This window comes from Diabrotica virgifera, chromosome 5, assembly GCF_917563875.1.
Source record: "Diabrotica virgifera virgifera chromosome 5, PGI_DIABVI_V3a".
NCBI classification, from domain to species: domain Eukaryota; kingdom Metazoa; phylum Arthropoda; class Insecta; order Coleoptera; family Chrysomelidae; genus Diabrotica; species Diabrotica virgifera.
This window is the reverse complement of record NC_065447.1, coordinates 250246301-250265654: the sequence shown is the minus strand read 5'-3', so window position 1 is coordinate 250265654 and position 19354 is coordinate 250246301. Positions and strand designations below refer to the sequence as shown.

Below are 19354 nucleotides of genomic sequence, written 5' to 3'. Positions count from 1 at the left end.
ATTCCACTTCTCATTCTCAGATGAGAAATGCCAGCACTATTAATCTAAAAATAGTCAGAAATAATTGTAAGTGTAGATCTATTTGACTTGTATAATATTCCCAATGGTATTTCGGTGAGCCTCAGACCCTTAGCCGAAAATATCCATTGAATTTTTTATTTTTGACTTATTTATTTTATTTTATATTTAATATTAATTTTTAATTTTTAATTTTTTATTATGTAAATATTTATTTAGTTAGGTTAAATATTTATTTTAATCCATATTTTTATATATCATTTTAATTTTTTTATTTAATAATAAGTCATGACTGGAAGCACACATTGGTTGAACGTCTTCATTTTCAAATAATTTGGCAAGTTGCTCTTGAAGATGTCTGATAGAGCTCCATATTATGCGGCCCACGTGTCATACGACCCAAATATTGTATTTTTCTTATTTTGATGGAATCCAGTATTTCCCTGTTGTTCTCTATTCTTCTTCATTGGTTATTCTGTATGTACAGGAGATTCTCAGCATTCTTCGATATGTCCACATATGGTGGCGCAAAATTTTGGTACAATGTTATTTAATTGATTTTTTTTTCGAATCTTAATACAATTAATAATGTAATTTTTCATTCTGCCTTTAAATTTTTCAAAAATATTTATTAGTTTTCTCAGGATTCGAGTAAAAAATGCATTCAAATAGCGTTGAGCCAAGATTTTGCGCCTACCCCTATAACAGAAATAACAAAACTACAATAAAACTAGGTAACGCGATGCATAGTCGTAAATAAGATTTTTATTTTTTCAATTTATGTCTCCAATGTTTGTCGCCATTAAATATCGATGAAAATAAGCTTTGCGTAAAATTTCTTAATATTATTCTAGAATTGCGATATATTGTCTAAAGGTTACGTTCTGAAGTAATTAATAGCTGCAATATGGTACTAATGTGTCTTCGGGTATGATTTAGCATTGTACATGACCTACAATAATGTCAACAACTTATACACATATACACAAAGAAACAGTGTTTGAAATATGCAGGTAGGACTAATATTTTAATTTGTGGAATATCCGCTCTGTGGCTCACTGGTAAGAGAACCTACCTTTGGATACAAGGGTTGTGAGTTCGAATCTCAGCTAGATACAAAATTTTTCTTTATTAAAAATTAATAAATAAAAATAATCTATATCCTTGTGGGATCGGTACTCACCTGAAGGACCGCAGACGATCGGATACAATTAGCGTCAATGAAGTCGACTTTACTAAGTAACAAGACATTTACTCAACACCCACTCACACACTACACATTACACTATATTGTGATTGCGAAATCAACTGTACTATGCCAATGGCCTTTTTTGTAATTAAAAAATAACATAGGTTTGGGCAGCTGCACCAAGCTGTACCAGCTATTTGAACCCCAAAAAGGAAAACCATATCGAAGATGAGATTCGAACAAAGGAAAATATTATATTTTGGAAGATGCTAAATAGATTTCTTTCGCAACAAATCTTATTGCCTAGCAAGCTGAGGCTAGTTTCTTATTTAACAAAACCGATATGAAGGAACCGTTCAAGGTTGCAGTCTAAAAAATACCACGAAATTTTACAGAATCAACTCTTATTAAGAACCAAGGATTGAAGAGCCCCTTTATAGGATAATGCTATTATCTTATCTACATTAAAAAAGAGTAAATTAGAGTCGGATCAGGTTTGTACTGTAAGTAGATCAGAAGTTATAGTTGCATGAAGAGTAGTAATAATTGATTTGCTATAAATGATACTGGCATCATCAGCAAACAAAATTTTTTTCCACCGATTTTTAAGTTAGCGATGTCATTACTAAAGTTAAGAAAACGCAGAAGACCGAATACTGAACCTTGTGGTACTCCACATATAATATTTTTGAGACTAGAGTTAGTATCATTTGCTCTAACCAGTTGTTTCCTATTATCCAAGTAAGATTGAAACCCATTCAAAGAAATACCTCGAATTACGTAGAATTTTAGTTTTTTTTATCAAAATGTCAAAATGTGATTTACACAAATCACGACATTAAATTATTATTGTCACGACATTATATTGATATGAGTACATACTACAATTTTTTTAAATGCATTTTACTGCTGAAACTAGTCTCTTCTTGGAGATTTTTTTGACAAACATAGCTATTTTTTTCGAGTCCGTTCCATCAGAGCAACTAGGGGCAAGTCTTCCAAAGGCGGTAAGAACACATAATTTTTTGAGCATTAATAAATTATTTTGTGTGCTCCCATCCAAACCTCCTTGTCTGGTCTTCTTTTAAATCAATTCTTCTTCTTAGGGTGCCTGTCCGCCCCGAACGTTGGCGATCATTCTGGCTATGATGATTTTGTTTTTTGCTATACGGAATAGTTATGTTGAGGTCTTTCTATTCCATGCTCCCAGGTTAGCAAGCCAGGATATTCTTCTTCGTCCTGGACCTTTTTCCTTCAATTTAACCTAGCAAAATGTATTGAAGTAGCTCGTATCTGCCTTCATATTTCTCATTATATGTCCCAAGTACTGCAGCTTACGGCCTTTCACGATGTTGACCAAATCTGCGGTTGTGGTCATCCTCCGTAGTACTTCTTCATTGGTGATTTGTCTGTCCATGGTATCTTCAGGATCCCTCTGTACAACCATAGCTCAAAAGCCTGAAGTTTCGAAAGAGTTTCCGCCTTCAATGTCCACGTGTCTACTCCGTATAGAAGCACTGAGTACACGTAACATTTAAGAAGCCTTATTTTTGTTTCTAGGGTGAGGTCATGGCTCTTGAACACAGAGCTCATAGTGAAGAATGCACTTTTTACCTTTCCGATGCGACATCTAGTCTCTTGGGTATTGTCACACGACTCATTGATTCATCATCATCATCGGCTTCCCTAATTGCATTTCTCCACACAATTCTATCTTGGGTCATATCAATGTTAATCCCCTTTACCAACATGTCCTGCCTTATCGTCTCCCCCAGGTCTTCTTTATCCTTCTTTGTCACTCCACTCATCCATCTAAGCATTCTCATTTCCGCCACATGCATTCGTTGTTCCTCTTTCTTTTTCACTGCCCAACATTCAGTTCCGTACCTCACAGCCGGTCTTATGGCTGTTTTATAGAATTTTCCCTTCAGCTTCATTAGAATTTTTCTGTCACACAACACACCACTCGCTTCTTTCCACTTCATCCATCTAGCCCTAATTCTACTGCATGCATCTCCATCTATTTCTCCATTACTCTTTAATACCGATCCTAGGTACTTAAAACTATTGCTTTTCACAATCAATTCACCATCCAATGATACCATTTTATTTGTAGTAACTCCATCTTTAAATGAACATTCCAAATACTCTGTTTTTGTCCTACTAAGTTTTAAACCTTTTTCCTCCAGAGCTTCTCTCCACGGTTCCAGTTTTTGTTCTAAGTCTCCTTCACTATTTCTTATTAACACTACATCATCAGCATACATTAGGCACCATGGAATGTTACCCTGTAGTTTCGCTCTTATCTGGTCCAAAACTAATGAGAATAAATAAGGACTAAGCACCGAGCCTTGGTGCAATCCTACTTTCACCTGAAATTTATCAGTCTCTCCCACACCTGTCCTAACACTAGTCGTTACTCCCTCATACATATCTCTCACAATCTTTACATATTCGCCAGAGACTCCTTTCTTATTGAGTGCCCACCACAGAATCTCTCGAGGTACTCTATCATACGCTTTCTCAAGATCAATGAATACCATATGAGCGTTGGTCTCTTTATTTCTGTATTTTTCCATCAGTTGCCTTACAATGAAAATTAAATTGCATCTGTTGTTGATCGGCTCTGCATAAAGCCAAATTGATTATCGGATATTTCGGTTTCTTCACGTATCCGTCTATCAATTACTCTCTCCCATATTTTCATGGTGTGACTAAGTAGTTTTATAGCCCTGTAGTTTGTACATTGTTGTATGTCTCCCTTGTTTTTGTAGACAGGTACTAATATACTGCTCCTCCATTCGTCTGGCATTTGTCCAACTTCCATAATTCTATTAAATCGACCTGCTAGCCAACTTATTCCTGTCTCTCCCAATGCTCTCCATACTTCCCCAGGAATGTCATCTGGTCCGACTGCTTTTCCTTTCTTCATTTTTTGAAGCGCTTGAGCCACTTCCTCGTTTGTTATTCTGGTAACCATTGCTGTTACTGTCTCCGTTAACTCCACAGGCTGTCTGTCAAATTCTTCATTTAGTCAACTGTCAAAATACTTTCTCCATCTCTTTTTGAAATCCTTTTCGTGAATTAGTATTTTACTATTTTCATCTCGGATACATCTAATCTGTTTAAAATCTCTTGCTTTCTTTGCTCTCTGTTTGGCTATTTTATATGTATATCTTTGCTTCGCGTTCCCTGGTATCAAGTTGATCGTATAGGATTGAATACGCTTCTGCTTTAACTTTTGCTAGTGCTATTTTCGCTTCCCTTTTGGCGACCATATAGTTTTGGTTATTTAAATTAATAAGCTATTTTATTCTAACTTCAGATTAAAAAACGATTACATTGGATTGTTAAAATATAGAAGAATTTGTTAATAGGTATATCTAAAACTCTTCTATTACATTTTAACAATTCAAATTTTCACTCACATTTTATCACATTTTTTATCAAAATTTTTTAATTGTTATATTATATAAGCTATTGTAGCATAGTTAGAGATCTACTTATTTCCCTCTCTCTCTCTCTCTGTTCTTGTCTAATTTTTTGATTGTTATCAGAAAAATATCAATCTATCTTCATGTCCTTGTTCTATATTTATCTTTTGAAGTGTTGCCTGACAATTAAAGGAAAAACATTGGATATTTTAAAATGATTTAAACCGCTTGTTACAATTTTTCAGCTGTACATGTGTTTGAACAAATAATAATTATGAAAAAACTCATTATGGATATTTTTAGGAGAAACATATACATATATACGAGTACAATGTTTACGTATTAGTATTTTTGTTATCATAAATTTAAAGTGAGTTTTTACATTCAAATGGTAAGTGTCTGTATGTATAACGCAATCTTCATTTTCTGTTTCTTGTGAATGTTAGAAATATGGAAAGATATACAAAACATGTAGAATAAAAATAACCAAAGATCTTTTTTATTCTTCTTTTTCTTGATGTGTCTTTTTGACGAATGTTGGCGATCATCACGGCAATCTATATATTATCTGCAGGGGGCGAGAGAGCTGCATGTTGTGTAGAACCAGGTCTGAGATTCTTTAACCAGAATGTTTTGCTTCTTCCTGAACATCGCGTTCCAAATATTTTTCCTTGCATGATGGCTTGTAGGAGGACGTATCTGGATCTGGCATTTCGCATAATGTGTCTGAGGTCCGAAGTATTCTTTCGAGATTTGATGGTGGTCAGTACCTCTTGGTTCTTCTTCATCTCTTCTCTTGTTTACTATATAATGCTTGTTCGTAATTTCTTTTTTTTGCATTAATCTTGTATCCCTACCTATTCATTCTTCGTATTTCTGTATTTAAGTTCTTCAGAACTGGTATGGTCTGTTTCCATGTCGCTTCTACCATAAAGTGGTTAAAGTCTGTGTTCTCTATATGTTCTGATGTTAATAATACAGTTTTCTTCATCCTTTTTAATAAGTATATGGTCAATCTGATTGGATACTTTTCCATGTGGAAATTTCCATGTGCCTTTATGTATATCTTTGCATTGAAAGTAAGTCACCATTAGGAAGTGAGAAGCAAGTGTTATTTATTTTTTGGTGCAAACTGTATATTTTAGGTGTATAGATTTCGTCCCTGCAAATTTTTGAGTTTACGTCCCCAGTACCAATTTCAGTAGGCGAATTCTATAATTTTCGTTATTACCGCGAAAGCTAAGCTAAACGATAGCGAAGTTGATTTATGTTTATATTCTATAAGGTTAGTTTTCGCTTTGGCTTCGTTATCATAGCGGCATACGATAATATACGAGTTTAAACGATCTATGAATAAATAATTACGGCAACATTGCAAATATATGTGCAGGAAGTAAAAAAAGAAGAAGTAAAGAAAGAAGAAGAGTAACTAGAGAGTTACATGACGTACCTATATAACCTTATAATCACAAGTTTGATTAAATTTTTATTATATTTTAATAAAAATGTTGCCGGTGCAATTTGTTCTATATGGAGAAGGAGAACTCGAGCGAAGAAACCATCTGCGATCTGCGGTTAACGCCAGAGGAAAGCAGGTTCCTTCGAGATAGAAGTGGAAGTGACCCATTTGGTTTAACAGATATAAGGTTTATTGATATTTTTCGCTTAAGCAAAGAACTAGTTTGATTCCTTTTTGATGAGCTACAGGAACTTACGGAAGATTGGGAAGGTGGTGTAAGAGCATCACTAATTCATAATTCATTATCAACAAAACAAAGAACACAGAATTATTGTGAAATCAACACAACGAACAACCTGCTTAGCGCCTGCGCTTGTTTACCACGTGAAAATGATCGACCAATCACTATCGAAAGCGAAACGAAACGCAAGTCAAAAGTTATCGCTTTCGCTTTGTAATCGGCTTCGTGATCTGCTTCTCCGATTCTTCCCGAATGAGCTTACAGAATAGCAAACCGTCGGATAACGAACGTAATTGTTTCGCGTTGATCTTATAGAATCGGTCCACTGATCGTATTTAGGAATCTTTCGATATGCTTTATCCAAATCACCGTAAAATTCCTCTTTGATTTCTGCATTCTTTTCCTCAGATGGTGGGTGTACGTTCAAAAGTGAAATACTTTGAAATATACCTCTTATTTTTAAACAATTAACTTCTTAAATTTTTTCTTAGTCTCTTAATAACATTACGTCAATCCAAATATTAATTTTTGTTGTAAATTTTTTGCGGTTTAAGATTTCAACACTGCCTATTACAAACATCAAACATAATACAAGGGATTTTATTTCTAAATAAGCAATTAAGACATTTTGGGATTTCCACCATGAACTCATGAACACTAAAAAGTACAAGATAACATGACGTCATCTCAACGAAGCAACTAACAAATTTCTTGTAGTCCTTCAGTTTTATTAGCCATAATTCTGCTAGCAATGTTCGAATTTGCTAGCTATTTCTACGAACATGTATTATTTTGATAATTAACCCAATTATATCACTACATCTAAAATTTTTGCTTAATTATAGTCCATCGGCGAGAAGGATGTACGAAGTGCTTATTTTTTGGCAATAATAACAATAATAATTAATATAGAATAGATGGTTTATATAACAAAAATTGCCTTAATTAAATGATAAAAAAAACGCAAATCATTAATTTTGAATTAAATTAAATAAAATTAATATATTCACGCAAGGTATTGTGGCAAAAAACTTAACAACGCCTCAAAACATTATTAGATTTAAATTAAATCTATTACACTTGTTAACTATGTGTACATAAGTTTGAGAAAATAAATTTTATAGGGAAGTTTGTACTTGAATTTTGTACCTTTTGAGTATGTAAAGACAAAAACCTCAGCAAATAAGAAGGGAAAAGTAATGTGTCTTACGAAAAAAGATGAAGAAAAACTAAGAGTAATTAAAAGAAAAATTATGAGAAGAATACACGGCCCAATAAAGGGAGAACAAGTAGAATATATAAAACTGATTGCTATGACCTAATAAATATAATCGAAGGGAAAGATATAGTAAAATCTTTTAAAGCACAAAGACTGAGATGGTTTGTATACATACAAAGAAGAGAAGAAGGCACTAATTAGGAAGATAACAAACTGGAAAGAGACCAAGAGGAAGACCAAAAATAAGATGGAAAGACCAACTATAGTTGGTCTTTCCATCTTATTTTTGGTCTTCCTCTTGGTCTCTTTCCAGTTTGTTATCTTCCTAATTAGTGCCTTCTTCTCTTCTTTGTATGTATACAAACCATCTCAGTCTTTGTGCTTTAAAAGATTTTACTATATCTTTCCCTTCGATTATATTTATTAGGTCATAGCAATCAGTTTTATATATTCTACTTGTTCTCCCTTTATTGGGCCGTGTATTCTTCTCATAATTTTTCTTTTAATTACTCTTAGTTTTTCTTCATCTTTTTTCGTAAGACACATTACTTTTCCCTTCTTATTTGCTGAGGTTTTTGTCTTTACATACTCAAAAGGTACAAAATTCAAGTACAAACTTCCCTATGGAGTCCGGTCCTGATAGCAAGCAAATCTTACAGCTTTATATCACTCCTGACAAATTTATAAATTCAAGTAGTTAAAAGTTGAAATATAATTTAATTTTTACATTGTTTGCAAGATAAAGTTTAAATGTGACAGTGTGTTAAAAAACCAACGATTCTGTGAGTACAAAATTGCATTATTTATATCTAACCATAAAATCAGAAGTTAAAAGGCAATATTTTATCGATTTCAATCCAAATTATCGATTATCGACAACAACTTTTTGCTGATTCAAGTAATTAGGCTGCCGTCTAATTTTGTTAAGAGGCCAGGTCCGGCTTGAGATCCGCTGTTCCAATGCATGTAAATTTTCAACGGGACGATGGCTGAACCGGAATTAGCTACTACTTCACGAAATACACCGACTACGTCACATATCTCTTACTCTCATGCATTAAACAGTTTTAAACATCCTTCAAAAGACCAAGGTATCATACTTTCAACCATACAAGGAATACAAGTTTTCGAATATGTAAAAGCTGTTGGATCAATAGTACAGCCCAAAAACGTTATTTGGGCATCCAGAATCGCAAACAACCGCATCTGCATCTACCTCTCGTCTAAATATATAGTTGACCAATTTCTTAGCTCCCACAAACATGTAATTATTGACGGCAACCAAATTGAAGTAAGAAGATTAATAACTCCTGCCCAGAGATTAATCATATCAAGTGTATGTCCTACTATACCTAATAGCATAATTGAAGACCATCTAAAAACTATGGGAATAAAATCCGTCTCCAACATGACGTTTCTACGAGTAGGCATGCAAGACCCGGAATATAGCCACGTGCTTAGCTTTAGAAGGCAAATCTTCATAAGTCCTTTAGAAAATGCATCGATTCCTGACTCATTCCTAATTTCATTCGACAATACATCATATAGATTATACATTTCCATAGACGGTTTAAACTGCTCCAGATGCAAGACGGTCGGACATCAAGATTCTGACTGTCCTTCTTTATCATCATTAAGTAGTCCAATTAATCAAACGGAAACTGACCATCAAGTGAACGTACTCAACTCTGCCAATAAAGAATATAGCCAGCCAGAAGAACAACCACGGAAAGAACACGAAGAAGGTACCCAGACATTAAAGGAACCGAAACTTAACATCACAAAAAATCACGAATTAACATCAGCAACAAACGACCAAACCACTTCCATACAAACAAACAAAGAACTACAGATTTCGTCACAACCACAAATATCCCAAGATTCAGTAATTGAAAGCGATAGAAAAATCTCTGAAGCTATTCATGTTACTAAAAGACAAATTTCCACTTCTCCCGAAATCCTTGAAAATGACCTACCTCCTCCCACTACTGAAAAACAAAAAAATAAAAAGCCTAAAACTCAAGATTCTATTCCAGATATTCTCAATGAAATTAAAGAAAAAATTGAAAATAGAATCCCTTCCTTCACACTTTCATTTCATGAAATATGTGATTTTCTGTCAAATTCCCTTCACTCAAAACATCCTGAACTTATTGCTAAAAATTATTCAAATGAAAGCGATGAAATCAAAGAAATTCTAAACTTTATATATTCTCAAACACAAAATAAAAGTTTAAAAAACAATATTACCAGATTGAAGAAGAAACTACTTCTAAGCAGTCTTTCTTCTACTGACGAAACTGACTACGAATCAAGTTCTCAAGTAAATAGTTAAAATGGCCAATAATACATTCATATTACAGTGGAACCTCAATGGTTATTTTACCCATATAGAATCCATCAAGCTTCTTATAAACGATTATCTTCCTTTAGTCATATGCATAGAAGAAACCCATTTCAAACATCAAAATGTAACATTAAAAAATTATGTTCCTTTTCTAAGAAACCGAGTTACAGATCATTCAAGCGGCGGAACAGCAATTTTCGTAAGGGATGACATAGAGTCAACCGAAATACAACTGCAAACAAACCTGGAAATAGTTGCAGTGTCAGTCACCCACAAAATGAAAATCAATATTTGCAACGTATACTTACCTCATCCTACTGATTTAGATATAACTGAACTAAGCAATGTTTTAAACCAAATTCCACACCCAAAAATAATATTAGGCGATTTTAACTGTCACAACAGTACCTGGGGAAGTAACAAAACCGACAAATGTGGTAATCTCTTAAACAATCTCATCGACAATTTAAATTTAGTGTTACTGAACACTGGCAAATCTACTAGGTTCAATTCATACAATGGTACATTTTCAGCTATAGATCTCTCTTTATGCAGTCCGTCGCTAGCTACTTTATTATACTGGGACACATTGGGGTATTTATATGATAGTGATCATTTCCCTATCACAATAAACATAGATACTAATGATATATTGACTTTTCCAATTCACCAAACATGGAAAATAAAGTCAGCTGACTGGGATTTGTATCGAACACTTATAGAAGGACAAACAAACAACTTTAATTTAACCAATACCGCAAACAAAAATCTGGAACTATTTAATAATATTATTATTTCTGCAGCAACAATCGCAGTGGGAAAAACAAAATCAAGTAAAAGGCAGCCAGTTCCTTGGTGGAATAACGAAATTGCGCAAGCACTTACTTTGTCTAAACACGCTTTCAACGTTTATAAGAAACATAAAACTATCGATAACCTTATAATTTTTAAAAATCTCAGAGCAAAAAGCAGACAATTGATCAAGAAAGGAAAACGAGACAGTTGGAAAAAGTATGTGGCTTCAATAAATCCTTCCACTCCCATAGGCGACATATGGAACAAAGTACGCAGAATAAAAGGAACAAAATACTTCCGAGGCATAGATACGCTATCATACAATAACCAAATGCATTCAAACAAGGTAGCTATTCCAGAAATACTAGCAGATATATATGAACTTAATTCTAGTGATTCCAACTATAGCATATCTTTTTTAGAATATAAAAATCTAATGGAATCGTCAAATATACAAATCACCGAGAGCGACAATCCAATAAACAAACCCATAAGTCTTCAAGAATTAGAATTTTGTTTAAGCGCAAAAAATTCGACGCCAGGACCTGATGATATCCACCCTCTTTTCTTACGAAATCTTCCTCTAAATGCAAAACTAATATTAGTTGATATTTTTAATAATATTTTCATTCAGCACTACTTTCCTGATCTATGGTCGCAAGCAACTATAATTCCAATCCTTAAATATAATAAACCAAAAGACGATCCAAATTCCTATCGTCCAATCTCACTTACTTGCTGTACCTGCAAACTTTTAGAAAAAATCCTTAATTATCGTCTTAAATGGTATCTCGAAAACAATAACCTAATAAGTATCAGACAAAGTGGATTTCGTACGGGTAGATCCACAACAGACAATCTAATAACCCTTGAATCAGCTGTACATGAATCTTTTCTGCACAATCAAAAACTTATTGCCGTATTTTTTGATATAAGAAAAGCTTTTGACACAACATGGAGACATCTTATACTAAAAACACTTCAAGAATGGAATGTCCAAGGGCATATGTTGTCGTTTATTAAAAATTTTCTAGAAACACGAACTTTTCGAGTTAGAGCCAATGGATTCACATCTTCCAGACGAGTACTGCAAAATGGCACTCCACAAGGATCTACTCTAAGTCCTACACTCTTTCTGATTGCAATAAATAGTATTATACATCAAATAAAGCTGCCTGTATTTACTAGCCTATATGCAGACGACTTAGTCATTTATCTAAAAACAAATAATGTAACTCTGGGATCACATATATTGCAAACGGCCTTACATACAATTGAAAACTGGTCGCAAAACACGGGTTTTATATTTTCTGGCGAAAAGACACGTTATTTAATTTTTAGCAAAAGGAAAGACTATCCTAATATTCAATTAACACTTAACGGAGTTATGCTGAAGCAGTCAGAAGAAATAAATTTCTTAGGACTTTCTTTTGAACGTGACTTAAAATGGAAAAACCACGTAACGAATCTGCAACGTTCTTGCCAATCCAGAATTAACCTACTAAAAATGCTGTCAAATACCTCTTGGGGGGCTGATACAACAACTTTACTTAATCTATATAGATCATTAATAAGAAGTAAATTAGATTACGGCTGTTTATGCTACGATACTGCTAACAAAACATCTTTAAAAAAACTTGACTACATTCAAAATACGTGCTTGAGATTGGTTTTAGGTGCCACACGAACTAGTCCAGTAAGTAGTTTACAAGTTCTGGCTAATGAACTCCCTTTAAGCCAACGAAGGCAACTTCTATCACTGAATTACGTTGCCAGAATTTCAGCAAACAAAAGCAACGTAACCTACTCAACAATATTCTACAGAACAAATATATCTTCTGATCATTACGAAAACATTGCAAGAAATATGCTACCATTTCCTGAGCGAACAAAACGTATTGGTTTTAATTTAGAACAGTTCAGTCTCACTATACCCATTCATGTAAATTTTCCTCCCTGGATGATCAATCCTCCAAAAATAGATATGTCTCTAAAAGATCTCCCTAAACATTCCACACATCCTTTCCTTATCCAGCAAGCTTTTAAAAATTTAATTTCCAAATACCCAACAACTCATCGAATCTTCACTGATGCTTCCAAATGTGATGAAGGACATGCTGCAGCTTATATCTGCGGAAACATCAAGTCTACCGTACGAATCCCAACAAATTGTTGTATATATACCGGAGAACTTACAGCAATTCACCAGGCAATGAAAAAATGTGGTTCTATCCATGAAAGCAAATTTGTGATTATCACCGATTCAATGAGCGCATTACTTGGGATAAAACAGCTATATACAACTCACGCTATTCTTCTCAAAATCAAAGAAGAATTATCTTATCTACAGAATCAACAGAAAGATATTCTCTTCATCTGGGTACCTTCCCATATGGGAATAACTGGCAACGAGGAAGTGGACTCTCTAGCAAGCAATGCAACTACCGACCAAAGTATTTCTATCACAGATCAAATACCTTGGACTGATCACAAAGTAAATATCAAAGGTCATGTCCACAGAACGTGGCAAACTACTTGGGATCAGACTAACAACAAACTAAAAGAATGCCTAAGTCAAGTAGGAACTAAACTCATGTTACCAAGAAATAGAAAAGACCAAGTCATCATCAACCGACTCCGAATAGGACATACGTTACTAACACACAAGCATATCTTCAACAAGGAGGCCGCTCCGATGTGTACCAATTGCAACACGCAACTGACAGTGAAACATATAATTATCGAGTGTCCAGTGTACCAGAAAGAAAGGATCGCGTGTGCTCTTAGTGACAATATTAAAAGTGTACTGACTTCAAACCTAAACTCCTTATTAAATTATCTCAAAATGACTAAACAATACACCAGATTGTAAAGCATGTTTATATAATAATATGTATCTTACTGTTTGTGTATGTCCCCCCGCTAATAACCCTTAGTGGTTGATGCGGGTTTATGTGTGTAAATAAAAAAAAAAAAAAAAAACTTCCCTATAAAATTTATTTTCTCAAACTTATGTACACATAGTTAACAAGTGTAATAGATTTAATTTAAATCTAATAATGTTTTGAGGCGTTGTTAAGTTTTTTGCCACAATACCTTGCGTGAATATATTAATTTTATTTAATTTAATTCAAAATTACTAGAGGATATCATCAAATATGCAAATTGCACACTGGAAAGAAAAGACTCTTATTCAATTATACCACTTTCTCAGATCGTTGAGCCAAGAGATGCGTCTTCTTCTAATACTTCGTTTTCGTCTAGTGAAGATAACTCAAATGTGAGTGACAGATTCATATATATGCACAGGTAAAGATAGAAAACATAACATCGATGCATGCCATTTAGTATAACATTAGGACTTAGACAACCTGACACCTTATTACCGTTACTATTCAATTTTTCCTTAGAATATGCAATAAGTAAAATATCGCAGTACTAGTGAAAGCGGTACTCCCAAACAGATATGAAAAAGAAAAAGAGCACATCGAGTCAAATCAGTTAATAAAACAAGTAGGTACGGTACAATCTATATATCTAAACTCTAAACCATGAGAGTGTAAAGCTATTGTATAAAAAACGTTAAAAAAACATTTAGACGAAAAATTAGAAAGTAGTAGTTTTAAAAATACCGAAGAACACTACGAACACATCAAAAAGTCCATTCATTTGGCAGCAGAAGAAGCCCTGGGGAAATGTGACGAAAACCATAAAGGAATAAAACCGTACTGGTGGGATGAAGAAGTAGAAAAGGAAATTTCAGATAAACGTCCGAAATGCCAAACGTTCCTATCAACAAAAACAGACAACGATAAAATAATTTACAAAGAAGCCCAAGCCAAAGTAAGAAAGAAGATAACTCAAAAAAAGAACGAATCATGGGAAAATAACTGCCAAAAAATCAACACTTACATAGGAGGTAGAAGAAGCACAGAGAGTTAGAGATTAATTAAAAATATGAGAACTAATAATAGACCAGGGCGCATCTGTAAAAATATTAGTACATTTGGACGTTGAGGGGTGACTCAAATTTGTTTGCAGAAATTGCTTCAAAATAAATCAAATAATAATATTTGAGTTATCCTCCCTCTCAAAAAGGTCCGGAACATTGTTTAAATAATCAAAATGTCAAAAAATTAAGGAAAAAATCGATTTTTTTCTTGGTTTTTTGATTATAACTTTAAAAGTATTCATTTCCGAGGAAAGTTGTACTAACATAAAAGTTGCGTAATTAAATTTGCTATAACACAAAATTGGTTAAAAATTTAAAAAATAGTCACCCTTGTTGCAAAATAGCAATAATTGTGAAAAAAACATACAAAAACAAGTATTCGCATTTTACGTTTTTCAACCATTTGTGCTACACTTAGGACCTTCATATTTCACCCTGAAAAACTTTATGATACACTAAAACAATATTGTAAATTTCATTAAGATCGGTGCAATAGATTTTGCAAAATAAATTGTGCAATCCAGCTTTCGTAAAAAAAATTCATTTTTTCAAAATGTTACAGGACTGAAAATAAAGCAGATAGCAAGTTGAAAATTTTTTTGCATATAGAAGTGTACTGTACTTTTCATTTGCAATTTTGCAAAATTAAAATCGATTAACACCACGGCGTCAGGAATTTTTTTAAATAAACATTAATTATTGGTGCTACGCGCAGGGCAGCGGAGAGTTTGCTCTGATTGGGCATTCCAATGACCTTTGATAATGATTGATACATTTTAATTTTTATTACATTTCGATATAAATAAATAAATTTGTTTATTGCAAAATAAAAACTCATACTCTATCCTTTGAAATAACACTTATATTAGCAAACACTTTTTTTTGTTCATATATTTTAACTTAAATAATAAAAGTTTATTATTTTTAAACATATGCAATTGTTTAAACAATATTTCACAAACAATAATAAAATAAGTTTGATTTTTGTGGAATTAAAATATTAAAATACAACAAAATATAGAGTAAGAAAATAATATATTAGATAAAGATTGGAAGAAATTTTGGTGGAAATCAACTTGTGTGAATCGAACACCGCGGTCCTGCGCGTAGCACCAAAAATTATTATTTATTTCAAAAATTTTCTGACGCCGTGGTAATTAATCGATTTTAATTTTAAATTGCAAATGAAAGGTACAGTACACTTCTATAAGCAAAAAAAAAATTCAACTTGCTATCTGCTTTATTTTCAGTCCTGTAACATTTTGAAAAAATGAATTTTTTTTGCGAAAGCTGGATTGCAAAATTTATTTTGCAAAATCTATTGAACCGATCTTAACGAAATTTACAGTATTGTTGTACTGTATCATAAAGTTTTTCTGGGTGAAATATGAAGGTCCTAAGTGTAACATAAATGGTTGAAAAACGTATAATGCGAATACTTGTTTTTGTATGGTTTTTTCGCAATTATTGCTATTTTGCAATTAGGATGACTATTTTTTAAATTTTTAACCAATTCTATATTGTAGGAAATTTAATTACACAACTTTTATGTTAGTACAACTTTTCTCGGAAATGAATACTTTTAAAGCTATAATTAAAAAACGAAGAAAAAAATCGAATTTTTCCTTCAATTTTTGACATTTTGATTATTTAAACAATGTTCCGGACCTTTTTGAGAGGGATGATAACTCAAGTATTATTATTTGATTTATTTTCAAGCAATTTCTGCAAAAAAATTTGAGTCACCTCTCAACGTCCATCTCAAAACAGATGCGCCCTGGACTATAAGAAAAAAGACGTCATATCACCAATAACAACGGAAAAATGGGAAGAATATTTCAAAAAATTACTAACAGAACAAAGACCAGAATTTGTTAACAGAGAAGAAAACACGATAGGTATACATATAAATTCATCACCATTACAAACAAGTAAATCAGAGATGGAAGAAATAACCAAAACAGCACAATAAGTAGGATGTATGGGAAACTTATTAAGAACAAAATAGAAAATGACTATAGAGATTACGAAACAGAGGAGCAAGCTGGCTTTAGAGCTGGGCGGTCCACAGTAGACCACCTGTACTCTATTAGGCAAGTTATTGAGAAAAAAAAGCCGTCAAGCCGTAGACTTACAAAAAGCATATGACAGTGTACCCCTCAGCAAACTATGTTCAACCCTACATCAAGCCAACATTAAACATGGTCTTATCAAAGCAGTCCAAAGTCTGATCTAAAAGAGCTCACGGTTACTTGATCGGTTCATATATTATATTCTTTGTATAGCTCTCGTATTCAGTATTCTTGAGACCTTGTGTACAACCGAGACACATACTCTATTTACCTCGCTACGCAATCAATCAGAAATTATGCAAATGTTATGTAATCACCGATAATTAGCCGATGTTGTGAAATAATCGGCTTCTTTTGTTGTTGTACCATCACCTGTGTGCGTCAAGTTGCATTGATATCACATTAACAACATTTGCAAGGACTTTTAGATTTAATATTAATACTTTAATAGACATTATATTTTTTTACCCTTGAATTATTTTAATATAAGGTATTATATAAATGAGCAATGTTAAAAATAGTAAGAATCACAGAATTGTGTCTTCAAGGTTGGCATTGTTTCTTTTTTTATTTTTGCATATTTTTTTAACACAATTTTACAAAGTTCCTACGTTTTTGACATCAGAAATGTACAAGGATAGTTTTTGTTTCTATTTATTAGATTGTAATCATAGGAAACATGAAAAAATCTTTTTTTGTGACTCTTGAAGAACGGATTGGATTTATCACTCACCAAATCAGCAGAATCTGTCTTTACAAGACAGAACATATCGTTAAACCAAAATATGACTTAATAAATCGCTGTTTTATGCTTAAAATCATGTCAAATGTATATACTGTTTTTATCATTGACAAAAAAGGAACACGAAAACAATACTAAGAATATATGCTAGATAAATTCAGCAAAAAAATGAAATCTGCTTATATTTAAACCATATTTAGTCCATGAACAAACAAAATACAAAATTAATGTGATAGTCCACTTAGTCCACTACTATATGAAGCAGTAAAAAGTCTATTCATGGTAGCTCGACCATACAGTAACCACCTTTGGAGCTTTTCAAACCAATTGTAACCACCTTTGGAGCTCCAATATAACATAACACTAGGACCATTAGAAATAGCCGACACGTTTATTTTTCTATATATTTATTGCACTGAGCAAGAGCTCCAGTACATTTTTATCCGGATAGCCCAGTCGGTAGAGCACGAGACTCTTAATCAGTCGTGAGTTCGTGCTCCACGTTGGGCGCCAATTGTGCTACAGGCTATAATGCATTATATCATACACTGCTTTACGGCTAGCGTATCTTTAAATAAAAGATGTTTCTTTAGTTGAAAATTAAAAGTTTGAAACAGTATAAGAATATGCTTTATTCACAACGAAAAATTTGTTAGACTAAATTGTGACTAACTGTAATAAAAATGTATGAAAATAGAAAATAACTAAAAGAAACGTTATAACGTTACACATGATGCTAGTGATTCTATATATTTGCTCAATAGTTGTATGGTTTTTCTTTTTCTAGGTACACTAAGAGATGCATATTTAAGTTTTTGTATTGTTTCAGATAAAATGTTGTTTTCAACTACTGTGATAATTTGCCTTGCAGCTCTTGTAAAAGGAAATATTATCTACAGAGAAAATCCAGCAAATGGTAAGCAAACCTGAATACTATTGATACTTTTTTTAAACGAAACTTTCAAATTCAAAATACATTGTGATTAAAGATGTTGAGTAATAAACTGAGTGATTTAACAAAACAAAAAAATATTTTTAATGCAAGCTATAAATTAAAATAAAGATAGTGAACGAATTATTTTATTTTATGATAGGATTATGCAAATTCTTTTGAACTGTGGATAATATTTACTCGTTTTTAGAGATAATCTACAACAACTATATAATTAGTTAATAAATGTTAATATAGTCATATAAATATTAATATAGAAAAACAACGAATTTTCAAGATTAATATCACAAGAGAGTGAGAATAAATTGAAAATAATGCGACAATTTTTCGAAAACTTGTTATATGGCAATGGATACCATAGCCTGCAGGGCTCGAGTGACTATTGCCGAACGGAAACAAGTTTGAGAAACAAATTGGAGCATTATTTTCTTATTTATTAATAATACTTACATACACAATTCAAGTCTTTGTAAATAAACATTCAGTGACATTGATCCCAATTAATGTTTTACAGCTTGTTAAAGTGTGCAGCTTGAGCAGGTTTAGCAAATTTTCAAACGAAGATATCAATAAAATATTGGTTAAAATTATTAAATAATATAAATTTTATAAATACAGTTTTATTCATGAAATAATCTTACCGAATTTCACTCGGGCACTTAAAATTGCCGACTTGTATTGTCCTTGGGACAATTTGACATTAGATCCAGAACTCATAGTTTATTTTGGTTAATTTTCTTAAATGTGACAGTTATCAAAACTAGAAAACTCGTTGTAATTATACAGAAACAAAATCCTTAAAAATTTATTCTACGTATAATAATGTAAGTAGATTATTCCCAGTATAATAATAATCCAATTGGACAATTAAACACGTGATGAAAAATCTTACTACACGATTGGAAATTCAAATCATCCAAAAATAATCATTCAA

The 19354-nt window shown here is 32.7% G+C and overlaps 1 protein-coding gene across 3 annotated transcripts in view; it reads left to right on the top strand.

Moving 5' to 3' along the window:
- Positions 1-19354, top strand: part of LOC114342854 (uncharacterized) — a 62263-nt gene that overhangs the window by 27999 nt on the left and 14910 nt on the right. For 2 of the 3 annotated variants that reach the window (XM_028293658.2, XM_050651057.1), the window contains exon 2: positions 18298-18384. In XM_028293658.2, the coding sequence (XP_028149459.1) occupies positions 18303-18384 (82 nt within the window). In that variant the 5' untranslated portion in view covers positions 18298-18302. Of the gene's footprint in view, positions 1-5009; positions 5033-18297; positions 18385-19354 lie in introns of those variants that run through there. The other variant, XM_050651058.1, reaches the window with a different exon arrangement.